The 13,282-nt window shown below is 38.8% G+C and overlaps 1 protein-coding gene and 1 long non-coding RNA gene across 2 annotated transcripts; one reads left to right on the top strand and one right to left on the bottom strand.

Moving 5' to 3' along the window:
* Window positions 1-2,781: 2,781 nt before the first annotated feature.
* On the bottom strand, window positions 2,782-5,138 carry LOC132798722 (WD repeat-containing protein 82). Its single transcript, XM_060810679.1, has 2 exons — window positions 4,814-5,138; window positions 2,782-4,241 (listed from the first exon to the last, which is right to left on the bottom strand). Exons 1-2 carry the CDS (start codon window positions 5,084-5,086, stop codon window positions 3,270-3,272), a joined length of 1,245 nt encoding a protein of 414 aa, XP_060666662.1. The 5' UTR covers window positions 5,087-5,138; the 3' UTR covers window positions 2,782-3,269.
* LOC132798723 (uncharacterized) lies at window positions 4,913-11,935 on the top strand. Its single transcript, XR_009633967.1, has 3 exons — window positions 4,913-5,051; window positions 11,168-11,709; window positions 11,787-11,935. It is a non-coding gene; the product is annotated as an uncharacterized LOC132798723 (long non-coding RNA).
* Window positions 11,936-13,282: the final 1,347 nt, after the last annotated feature.

Below are 13,282 nucleotides of genomic sequence, written 5' to 3'. Positions count from 1 at the left end.
ATAAATCTCTTTGCTGCTGTTGCTCTTGCGCTAGCCACACAAATTGTTTACTAATTTTGAAAGCAGTCAACAAAGGGAAACGAAAAAAAAAAATAGGTTAGCTGGCGAATGAATGTCCTTTTCCCTGCTCCGAGAGTCGGCAATCGAGAGTTGAGAATGAGCATTAAGCGGGCCAACGAAAACTGGCCATTAGCACGTGCTGTCCATGTCAATGGCTAAGCCATTTTATGTGAGCAGACAGAAATGGAGCGAATTTTGGGGGGACAGCGAGGTCGTAACGTGCATGTAATTGTGTGTCGCAGGGGACACCAGAGCCTAAGCCGGAAAGTTAAGCTGAAGCTGGCCCGTGGCCACTTTTGCTGCTGCCACTTAAAAATCCACTTAATCCCGCCGTCTTAAAAAAAAAGCCAAGCAAAGCAAAAGCAAAGAACTTGTCAAAATGCGAAGGAAGATAGAGAGGGGAGCGAGGGCGAGGTCGAAATCCTCATTCAACTCCATCGCCGAGTCTATGATGTATTCAAACTGCAAGTCGATTGTTATTTTTACGCCCGAGGCGGATGTCCCCCCGCGCCTTACCCATGAGTGACTTCGACTCAAGAAACTTGCAAGACAACTTTGTCGATGGCGATGGCGAGGGCAAGTCAAAGTCCTGTTCGGAAGTCTCAAGGAATAGCGAACGAGCAGCGAACAAGGCGAGGCGAACAAGTAAGCAAGAAAAGAGTAGAGATTTTTGTGCCAGCGTTTGCAAAAGTTTTGCTGCCTAAAAGTCTCGGTACTAAGTCGAGTACTGCCACGAATACGAAGGGCAGCAGCAGGTAGAGGTAGAGGGCTGCTATTATTGAAAGTGCCCGCTGAGTAATTTAAAAGTTTAGCAAACAATCGACCTTCTCCTCCCCACTTTCTTAGTTCTCCCTATTTGTAAAACTTGTGTAGTTGCATTAAGGTCAAATTGATTCTTTATAATAAGTATGGATTGTAGTCGACTTTAAATCACTTTTTATTAAATGTAATGGCCGAGTGACCTGGTTTTGTTGTTGCTACTGCTACTGCCATTGCCACTGCCAGCGATGCATGCAACTGATTGGCGCCTTAAGTACAAAATTCTTCAATGCTTTCGACTGCTATAAAGTTCCAGCGTAACTTTCGTACTTCATAAAAGAGCAATGGGCCATGTTTCTAAAGTCAGTCGGTCCCCCAATTTCGACCGTCCGCCAGCGGCCAGCTCATCCAGGCAAAACCCAAACAAGATTTGTGAGCGCCTCCCTAAAAGAAATCCGCTTTTATTGCCCAACGAGAGCAACACATTAAATATTCCTGCGTCATTGCACAGTTCGACTAAAAGAAAAGGGGGAAAGCGGAAGCGGTAGGCAGCGATTGGAGGGGATTTGTTTTATAATTTAGTCACGCGTTTGCCGCGTTTCGTTTTTGTATTTTGTCCACCTTTTTTAATTAATTTTACTTCGGCTGCGAGCGAGCAGCATTTATGCGCTTCAAAGGATAATGACTGAGGCAGTCTCAGACTCGAATCAGCATGCAAATCAAAATGGCGACACGTGCGCTTCCGCTTCCGCTTTGCCTGCAAATTTGTCGCATGCGTTAATTTATGTTTACTTTCCATTTCCACTTAATTAGCCTAAATAACTGTTATTGTTATAGTCCTCGTTGTTGTTGTTGTTGTCACTATTCGATAAGTCAAAAATTGAACTTTGACTTTTGAATTGCTTGTCCTTGGCACGTTTCTCTCTTCTTTTCGACTTCGCATATTCGATTAACGATTACTATTCGAAACTATGGTAAAATGATGCAAATTTTATGGTTCTATTATGAAATTGACAGCTTCAGGGGTTGAGGCAAGTCAGGGATGGAAAAGCTGTCGAGGTGCCGAGCTGCCATTAAGCGCTGTGTCTGCTCCCTAAGGAATTGGGTATTGGCATTTTACGGTTATTGTGAGTATTTATGCACATCTGAGCTGTCGAAAAGATCAAATAATTCCCACTTTAGTTTGTTTACATTAAATCTTTAAAGTCCTATTACTTATTTAAGTGTAACTTTAACAAAAAGGTGAAAAGTATAAATGCAAATGTGTTCTAAGATTCTATCTTCTAAGCAATAAAAAAATTATGGAAAAATACCAAATCCATTTTTCTGGAGCAAGAGATAATTCACCAATATTTGGCTCTTGTTTTAACTCTCTCAATAACTCAAAAGAAACATACGAGTTTTTAATTGGACAAATTCCGTTATTTTTATCTACATAATTAAATTATGTGTAAATATTGAATAAGAATTTATTACATTTCTTAATATTCTTTAAATGGATAATGCTTGAAAATTCCAAAACATTAAATTCTTAGCCAGTCACAACAAAATACTTTCCAGTAAAAAAGCCAACACTGCCTCATAAAGTACTCGACTTTAATATAGCATTCATTAACTGCTCAGAAAGCTAGTTTTTCTGGTCCACAGCCTATTGCGGTAATACTATCAACACAGAAACACACACAAGAGTAAGAAATAGTTGTAGTGGCTGCCAAGCAAAAAAGTTTAGTGCTTCTCGACAGGAAGTTATTGACAAAGCCCAAGTCGGTTGCACTTTGGCCAAAAGTTGCCACAATTTTTGATAACTTAAGTCGTTGAGTAGTTGCATTCAGAACTTGAGAAGCTTTTCCTTTTGGCCATTTCACAACATACTCATACTTACTTACATACTCTCTTATTCGTTAGACACGCATTCAATTAGAGACAGCCAAAAGAAAGTTTGCCAAAGTTGAAGAGAGAAATAGAGGAAATTTTGTGTGGGTTTTGATAAAAGATTGCATCAATATTAAAAGTGAATAAATCTCTCTTCAGAGAACAAATACCACATAAAAAAAAAACAACAAATATAGAAAACTAAATGAAACGCTTGTCAGCTTTGCCATCAAATTTACCCCTTTTGGCCAACTGCAAAAGTTCTGCCAAAAGGGGGGTGAGGAGAAACTAGTAGCCAGCCAGCTGTGCAATTTGCTGGCAAAACTCGACAATTTGTGTGTCTCAAAAGCATAAGGCGTCGCAAGTTGTTGTTCACGTTGTTCAACAGTCGCTTGTCCTCATCCTCGTCGTCGTCATCGTCCTAGTTGTTGTTCTAGTTCTTGTTTGGTTCTGTTGCAGCTCCAGCTGTGAAGTGAGCGTTGCCAGTTGTTGAAACTTTGCAATGCGAATTGCACAAGTTGCCAGCAACTGCAACAGCAACAGCAGGCAGCAATCCAAGTGCTACTCTGATTGATAGTTTATGCCTCTGACGTGACTGTTGTCGTTGTCCCACCATCAGAGACCTCTCCATCCTCTGGGCTATCAGCCTCTTGACCAAGGGCCAAACGTCGCTTCAGGCGATTCCTTCTCATCAGCTGCTCGCTGAGCGGATAATTCATTCGTCGTCCCACAAATTGCACATCCTTCTCTTCGTCCTGTTCTTGATCGTTTGTTAGATCAATAGCAGGCAACGGGGGTGTCTGCGGTGTTGGCGGTGTCGACGGCGTTGGCTCCCTTGACTTCTCCACAAACTCATACTGACCGTTGGCCTTGGGCAGCCAGAAGACGGTCATCACATCGCTGCTGACAAACATCGCCATGTTGGGATGGAATTGCAGACAACGCACCGGATGCAGACTGTTGCTCATTAGCACAGCCATCAGCTTGCCCGAGCTGGCATCCCACGCATAGATGCGACCCGCATCGGCGCCAGACAACACCAACTGCGAGTCGGATGTGTAGCAGGCGGGCAGTGGCAACTCCTGCTCGTTGGAGTAGCCAGAATAGCTCTGATTGAAATCGCCGCTAAAGGCATCCACGCTGAAGCACCACGAGTGATCGGTGCTTATCAGAATGGAGTCGCCATTGGGTGCAAACTGCAGCTGCGTCCACTTGGCCGTGCTTTTCAGTTTGTAGTTGAACTTGTGACACGGCTTCTCGCTCAGCATGCGCACGTCGTGGATCTCAATGCGATTTGTTTTATCCGAGGTAGCAAACACCAAGCCAGTAGGATCGTATGCCAACAATGGATTCTCCAGATGATGCAGTCGCTGAGTGTACTGCTTAGTGCGCAGATCCCAGATCAGCAGCTTGTGATCCCGTCCAGCGCTGATGAATTGCTGCTCGTGGCCAGGCCGAAAGCTGAGGCAACGCACGCGATCTGTGTGTCCTTTAAAGTGGCGCACATGCTGACGGGTTGTGAGATCCAGGCAGCGGATAGCGAGGTCGCTCTGAAAGAAAAGAGATCTCAATTTGTAATGCTGCTTAATTATAGAATTTATTATTGATTTTCTATTGTCTTTGTTTTCATTAGTCAATTAATAATTATAGCAATAATAACTCTAAACAAACAAGTCATAAAAAAATGTATACATCAATTACTTTTGAATTCTTAGGTGATATGTGCATTATTAGTTTTATGATGAATTTATTTATAATTGAAATCTTTTATTCAAAGGACCACAATTAACAAATAAATTGTTATAGCATATTGAGTTAAATTAAGTTGAATAATAATAGGTTTTATGTTTAAATGCCCTTTCCCCCAAGAAAATCGATTGTATTATCTTTCGGACTTCGCTTCTTTCATTTATTTTCATTGTTGTTTAAGTAAGAAAAAGTTATTTTAACTTTTGTGGTACAAAATTTTTTACTACAAAATTCAAATCTTGTGACATATTCATATTTTTCTAAAAGCATTCTAAGTGACTTTGAATAATTAACTACATATTCTGCTCCTTCATAACTCATTCCTCAACTACAATTTCTTAAATTTATATAAATAAAATTGGTGTTAACTTACCTTAGTACAGCTGTGCAGCAATCGGTCGGTTCGTGAGGTGAAGCACACCACTTCGGGATTAAACTGATGCATCAGCACCTGGCATCGTTGTGTCATCGCGGTGCAATCGTAGACAACCAGATTGTGATGGTCGCAGACCAGCAAACGTTGACCATCTGCTGAGAAGCACAGTGATTGCTTGTGCTCATTTGATTCCCGAAAGATTTTGGCCGCCGTGAACTGTTGCAATGCCTCGCCGGTAAGTTTAATTTCCTTGCTGATTTCCACAGCCATTTCTCAATTGCTTCTCAACTCGTCACAATATTAAATCATAAGAAATAATGAAAGCGAAGTCAACGCCAACTTGCTGCTAGAAAACTTTCTAGACAACTCGATCCGCCTACTTCGACTTAATTAAATCAAATATATCCAGAGACAAGCACGCCCACTTCGACGCCCACAGTCATAGCAGCTGGTCTATGGTGCATTTCACTTAATTTCCATTTTGTGGTCTCGTTGTTACTCTTCATTGCGTCTCATTAGTGCGCCCAATGGGGCAAAAAGCAGTCAGCAGGCAGAATAAGGCAGGCGAAAGGACTTTAACAAAAATCGACTGTCGACGGTCGACTGTCGAGTTGGCAGTTGGCAACAGCTTCAGTTACACTTTGTCCTCCATTCTAGCTCTGTGTGTTTGTGTTGTTGACCAACTGCCAGCAGCTTGTTATTTAGGCCGACTCGCGTCATTAGCGCCACAACCGAATGCAACCAAATGTTGCCATCGCCGTTGCATTGTTGCTGATCCCCAGCATCAAACACAGAGCCAAGTGCATATAAATTTTGCTGGTCTGGTCTGAAAAGTTGTGTCTTGTGGCAACAACTGTCTGGCATTTGATTGAGCATTAAGCTGGCGCAACATCTGTGGGCAAATAATGAAGACTCCTTCCTTTCTCGCTCTAATTACTGCAGCTTGCCTGCTTCAGCCACAGATGAGCTGACAGTCTGCGAGCTGTTTAGTTTGTTGCCCAACTTTAACTGCAACTGCAATTAAAAGAGAAATTCAATTAAAAGTCAGATAAGTATCGGCATTAAGGTAAATTTGTTTATTGCGACCAAAGTTTATTTAAACAACTTAATGGGTTATGTGCAGAGAATCAATTCACAAACTTAAAGTCAATTCGATAAAGTCATAGATATTTCAATAAATTTAATATACACCAAAAGCATAGAGTTTTATTTGTAAATTCAATTTAATCAATTATTGTTATTTAATTTTATAATTTTTCGATAACTTTCCATTAAATGAATAATAAAATAAAAATTTATGAATGCACTGAGAAATGAAATAAATAATCATAGTAATAGTAAATTTATTTATTTATTGCCTTATATTTAACAAATATCCTGAAGGCTTTAGTCGGTCCGGTCATTTCTTTGTAATAAGATATTATATTTGATATTATAATAAAATAATAACAAAAGAAGTAAGAAAGTTACAGTCCAGTGTGCTCGACTGTGAGATACCCGCTATCCATTTTGAATAAAAGCAAAATATTGCGGTATTATTTTTAAAATATGCCGAAAATACTACTACACTATACCGAGCGGTATATTTGGTATATCGATATGTTACCACATTCAAAATATACCATAGACAGCACAATATACCAGATTGTCGGATAAAGCAACTCAGACCCCCAGTAAGAAGGCATTTTTGCCCATACAAAAGTGTTTATTTAATACCTTCCACAATTTTTATCTGATCGCAATCAAATTTTCAGGAATCACAACTACTAAGTTGTTATTGTATATAAAAAAAATTCGCAGCTCTAGCTTTAAAATAACGCTTGATATTTTTATTTGCGGGGGCGAAAGGGGGGCATGGCAAAAATTTGAAACAAACTTGATCTGCGTGCAAACATAACAAATGCTGTCGAAAAATAATTATAACTCTATCTCTTATAGTCTCTTATAGTCTCTGAGATCTAGGTGTTCATACGGACAGACGGACAGACACACAGACGGATATAGCTAGATCGTCTCGGCTGTTGACGCTGATCAAGAATATATATACTTTATAGGGTCGGAGATGCCTCCTTTTACCTGTTACATACATTTCGTGCCGGCACAAAGATATAATAACCTTCTACCCTATGTGTAGCGGGTATAAACAGTATCTAATAAATTGATTCACAATACGCTGTTTATTTATTTGCACAACTAATAATTTAAATATTTGAAATTTAATACTCCAAGATGCATTTTTATTTACACATTTAAATTAAATAAAGCTAGTAGTAAAATAAACCGTACTTTATAAGTAAAATATATATTTATAAATAAGTAAATTCGATTGTCAAAACTCATTCAGCTAAATTGACTAAATGCAAATTTGAGCAGCAGTAGATCAGGTGTTAAGACGCCAGCTAAACGCTCAACCCCAACGAATGGCCTTGCTTTGAAGCCTGGACCTGCACCTGCCGCATGCCACTTGCCACTTGCCCCACAGTTTGGTTTCACTGGGCAAAATGAATGTAATTGTAATGTAAGCGGAAATAAGCGCGGCTGTCGCTGTCGTTGACGTTGCTTTTGCTTTTGCTTTTGCTGGGCGAGAGCTGTGCGCATTTTAATTAAAATTTATAAGCCTTGGCCGGGGACTTGGCATCAGGCTCGGCATCCGATACCGCGATGCCAGGATACCAGGATCCCACACCCCCATACACACACACACACACACAGCTTACAGTTGTGTGTGCTCTTCCTGCTCCTCTGCTGTTGTGGCGTTTTAAGCTTTTAAGTTGCGGTGGATTTGCGAAGCTATGTGTTGGATTTTATGTGAAAATCAACTGCGGTGCGCATAAATTAAAAATCAAGCCGCAAAAAAACCAAAACAAACTCTCACACACACATACGAATCGGAGGGGGTTGGGGACAGAAAGAAGCTCCTTTGTGCGCATCATTTGTAATTAATTTGCAACATTAGCTTTTGGGCCAGACAGATATGCGAGTTGCCCGAGGGGAAAGAGGGAGCAGAGGGGGCGGCATTTGCATTATCCCGCTTCAGCACATAAATGAAAAGTTTCCGCAATTTGCGCCATTTGCGGTTCTTGCCTGTCAAATTTAATTATTTTATTTCAGCGCAAAACAATTTCCGAATTATTATTATTTATTTTAACGGATTCGCACAATCGTAATTGTTTTCGATTAATAAAATTTTAATAAAATCAATTAGAATTTTTTGTTCACACAACACAACAACAACAACAACAGTAACAAAAGTAGATTATAACTGACGCTAAACATATTTGTATAAACAGCAAATAAATTAGCGAGATAAACCCAAAAGTGGGGAGTATTCAACATTAAGTTACGCAGTATTCCACAAAGCGTTGAGCTATTGAAAACTGTTCTAAAATGTTTACAGAGTGTGTTTTCAGTCTGTAATTTAGCATGGCAATTATAAGGTTGAATAGATTAAACCACACTTTTACTATGACAATAAATGCAATCAATTCAATTCAAATTATTTGCATTAATTCCTTTGAAATTGGACAATTCTTTAAATTGTTGTGACCAAAACACGCGTGAAATTTAATTCAAATCGAAATTAAAATTAAATTATTAAAGCTTTTTATGTGTAACACAAAGAAGAACCCATCAAATATAATAGTTATTTAATTTAATCTGAGTTTTGCATTCGTACTTAAAACTAATATAAAATTAGTAATATGTATTTGCAGTTCACTATTTCTTATTTTGGAAAATTTCAGCATTTTTAATCTTTGCTCGAACCAATTTAAAATTGTCATATTAAAACTGACTTTGATAATTTAAAATTACTCAATTCTGTGTTCGTATTCATATCCACTTAATTCGAATTGTAATGCAATCATATTTATTCTGGCCCCGCAACGAGCTGGTAAAATTAAATTGCATCGATTGCATTTATGGTTCTGCAGCTGTCTGCATTTTGTATCTGTATCTGCCGCTGTAGCTCTGTAGTTGTAAATGTATCTACGTCTCTGTTGACCACTTGGCTGAGCATCGTTTTTGGCCGATTTGTTTGCCAACTGTTTATTGATATTTTATGTGCCATTTTACGCTGCAAATTGTCCTAATTGCAATTTTAGGCACGTCCACTGCACTCGACATTTGCATAACACGAATTGCCTATTTGATTGTTGCCAGACGACGACGACCCATAAAAACCAGATTTCACTCATTGCATGCAACCCACAAAAAAAAGGGAGAGATATACAATATAAAAAAAATGCATTTTTGCAATTTGTTGATGCAGAATGAATTTGCTTCAATTTTGTGCATTTCTGAATGACTTTCATTCAGAATATGTGTATCTTGAAAATATCGGAATATGCTGATAAAAATTTAATAGTTTTTGACTCCAACTTTCATTATTCTTCATGCGGTAATCAAAAAATTGTTGTCTAAGTAATTTCTTCTTCCTGCAGATTTCAATTGAAACATGTTTCTTGTTAAAACTAAATATTATATATTTTTGGCAACAAGTTTCATTATTCTCAGGCGGTAATCAAAAAATTGTTCTCATTGTTATTCGTTTTCCTGCAGACTTCAATTGAAACATGTTTCATGTTAAGACTAAAATCGATTGATTAAACATTGTGCTTGAGACTGCTTCTAAAATTGTGCTTGTGGCAAAGGCAAACAACATGTCACATGATTTTTGTTGTCCTTGTTGTTTTTATCACTGAGCCAAAGTGCAATTTGTTGTCAAGTTTTGTATGAATTTCTTAAAAGCGCATAAATTTTACAAGCACTCCGCAATGGTGTGAGGAGGGAGGGCAGATGGTTTCGGCTTTTTCGGGTACGAGTTCAAGTGTCAAGTTTATTACGGACAAGACATGCAAAGAATCAGTCAAGTTGTCTGCACGACACAATCAGTAGAAGGAGGAGCAAGCGGAGGAGTAGGAGGAGGAGGGGCAACAACTTAAAACGGTAGCACAGCTAAAAATTTGTGCAAATTTTTCAATCAGCGTGAGAGACGTTCATGTCAAGTATGTCGAAAAGGGGGGGGACAAGGGTTTGGGGGAGTGTTGGCAAATCGTAGGTTTTGCATTTGACAACTGCAACAACAATAACAACAACAACAACGAAGATGGCGAGGACGACGACAACCAATGGACAACAGTAGCAACAAACAACAAGAACAAGAAGAGCAGGCAGTCGATTGCAGTTCACACGAAAGCAAAGTGAGTCAAACCAAAGCCAAAGTTCAAACACAATTTCTCAAATATGCACAAGCATGTGCATTCATGTGTATGTGTATGGGTGTGTGTGTGTGTGTGTGTGTGCGTGCCTTGTGCGTTGCTCAGGCAGCTGCCTGGCACCTTTGAAATTGAATGGGTCTCTCTCATGCCGTAAAAGAAGATAAATGACACAAGTGAGCCATATCAGCCACAGTCAGCAGCCGAGTCGCAACTGGCAGCTGCTTTGCATTTGCATTTGCCACATGCAACCCAATCCAACCACCCAGAGAAGTGCTATCAGTGGAACAGAAATAATGGCAACCGAGAGAGGCAGAGAGAAACCCACGTTAGACACATATACAGACAGACAGATAGACAGAGTGCCATCTTGAGGCCTGCAATCGTCAGTTGACAGGCTTTGGTCCTCGCTTCCTATCTCTGTATTTTTCGTCCTTCGCCTCAGCTATGCATTTGATTAAAAACGAATGACCCTTCTGATGAATCGCACATGAAAACGAACACTGAGCGAGCATAACAATGAAATGTATCCAACTGCACTTTACCATCACCTTTAAGCATGCATATCATCTTATATGCACATGTCTTCGAAAGTGTTTTTCACCAAACCTGACACCAAACGACTCAAACGGCGCTCGTTAAATAAATGAAAAAATACTTGAAATGCAGCAAAGCGAAAGGGCCGAAAAAGCTGCACAAGGAAAATAAGAAAGATAGCATACAAATTTTCAACAGCTAGCCAAAAGATACCCTAATAAAAAATTGCGAAATATTGGAAATATTATTAATTATAAATTCATGGGAAGAAAATTGATCAGCAGTTATAGGAAGTTGCTTAAAGAATATATTAGCAGAAATCATTAACAAATAATTAATTTAATAAATAACAATAACTTGATTCATATATTATAGTTACTAATATAAAAAAAAATAAAATAAGATTCAGCAAACATTTTCTAAGTAAATATCTAACTGATGTTCATGTGTTCAACTGCAATATGCTAAACATGAATAAATAAATATTCCATAAATATTAAATAAATAATGCACATTTAATGTGCAGTGAAATATTTTACATACTCAGAAATATATTTGGAGAAGACTTCGCGACTTATTCAACTACTAATCCCCTCAGCTTATCGCCAAATACGATTCACCAAGATTCACAATGCTCTGACTGGGTTCAGAGTTGAGAACTCTCTTTCTCTCTGCTGGCTGCTGGTTGCTGGTTGCTGGCTGCTGGTTGCTGGTTTGTTCGCATTTCCACCGCGAAACGTCGTCAGACAGATGCAGCAACACGATGCGCGCCCAACTGACGGTGGAGCATGAAAATTTATTACTTTTGTCGAGTCTCGTTCTGAGTGCGATGCCGTTTTCAAGTCCGAATCCATTGCGCATTAAATTTGGTGGCGTCGGTGGCGTTGTTGGCGTTGCTCAGGCATTGGATGGCGTCATGGATGCCATCCAGCATAAAACTGACAAAAGTTGTGTGCGCCAAGGCAAAAGTTTCGCTGGCGCCATGGCAACAATGTCCAATACTCGGCAAATAAAAATTATACGTACCGAAAAACAACAACGAAGAGGAATGCAACGCATGGACTGAAGTGCATATGATGGTGATGCAGCAGTCTGTGTGTGCAATATTTATATGTATGCCTGTATGTGTGTGTGTACCGAGTAAGTGTGTAACTCGAAATATATAGTTTTTAATATTCATAAATTGCACACTTATTTTATTTCATTTCATTTTCAAGCACTCTACAAAACAGATTAAAGAACGGTGACGATCAACCCGAGCACATATAACAGTTAAAACCAAAAGAGACTTAATGAAAAATTTTGCAAAATAATAACTGAAACTTAATATTTGCTATGAGAAACTTTATGTTGACTTTTTGAAATACTTATTGTACAATTTATTGCATTTTGAATTAAACAAAGTTTTATTACGAAGTAATAAATTCAAAATAATAACTGAAACTTAATATTTGCTTTGAGAAACTTTATTTTGACTTTTTTAGAAACTAATTGGACAATTTATTGCATTTTGAATTAACAAAATATTTAAAGTTTCATTACCAAGTACGAGTATATTCGATATATCTAAAGCTCTTTCCTTCTTTGTTATAAGTAACTTTATATACAATTTTCAAAACAATAAATCTTTAAGACTTGACCGAAACATATTTTTTGAATTTTGAGTTTTATATTTAAATATTACAAATTAAATTATTCTATATTTACAAATCTAAGAAACCAAGAAATCTGTATGTACATATGTATATCAAAATCTGTTAAGGCTCAAACTATAAATAATCAGTAAATCTTTTAAAACATTTGTATGTACTTCAAGTTACGGAGACGTTTTAGTTTTTGCAAGTTATATCTAAAATGTAAATTCTCGAACGAAAAACGTTCACAGTCGAAACACATTCAAAGGATTTTTGGGTCTTGTGATTGACCTCGTTCTCCAACGCGAATCAAGTCAACTGAGTGCAACGATGCCGCAACGCAAAGCGGCGCCAGTGACAAGAACTGCTTTAAGTGTAGCGCTTATCATGTATGGCCATGACCATTTTTGCAAGTGCAACATGATTCATATTTAAACAAAAAAAAAAAAAAAGAAAAAATATATCTTTATGAATTTTCAGCAGAGCTGAAATGAAAAAGCAAAGCTGACAAAAGTTAAGAAGTAAAGCGGCTTGTGTCCCCGAGTCCAAAAGCGAATGCGAATGTGAATGTTTGTGTGCGAATGTGAATGTGAATGTGAATACGTTGGTCGTTGGTAACAGTCGCCTACTCCCGCCCTGACCTCCTCCCTTCCTCCCGCCGTGTGCTCTGCAATGTCCCTTTGGCCTGATGCCTCTGTCCGTCGTGACAGTTGGAAAAACGCTTGATAGCTTTGCCTCCAATGATAGTGCACACCCATGTGTCAGTGTCTGGCTGTGAATGAGTGTATGTGTGTGTGTGTGTGGGAGTGCATGTGACAGCTACTCCCGCGAAGCGTTGACAGTTGTCAATGTTATTAGCGACATGTGCGGCGGCGAGGAGAAATTGATGACAGTGGAGCAAAGTCAGCAGCTTTCCCCACGACACTTCAAAATTTTTCGTCAACTTTGCAAGGAATGCACACTAATTGAGTTCCACAAGGCAGACAACAGTCGATACAGAAGTCGATACATTGTCATCTGGCAAGTCGAGCTCCATAGCTATAGCTTCATTTATTTGTACACCGACCAAGTCTTAGCCT

This window comes from Drosophila nasuta, chromosome 2L (genome assembly GCF_023558535.2).
Source record: "Drosophila nasuta strain 15112-1781.00 chromosome 2L, ASM2355853v1, whole genome shotgun sequence".
Lineage (NCBI taxonomy): Eukaryota > Metazoa > Arthropoda > Insecta > Diptera > Drosophilidae > Drosophila > Drosophila nasuta.
Note: the sequence above shows the minus strand (reverse complement) of the source record. Positions and strands in the feature narration are given on the sequence as shown.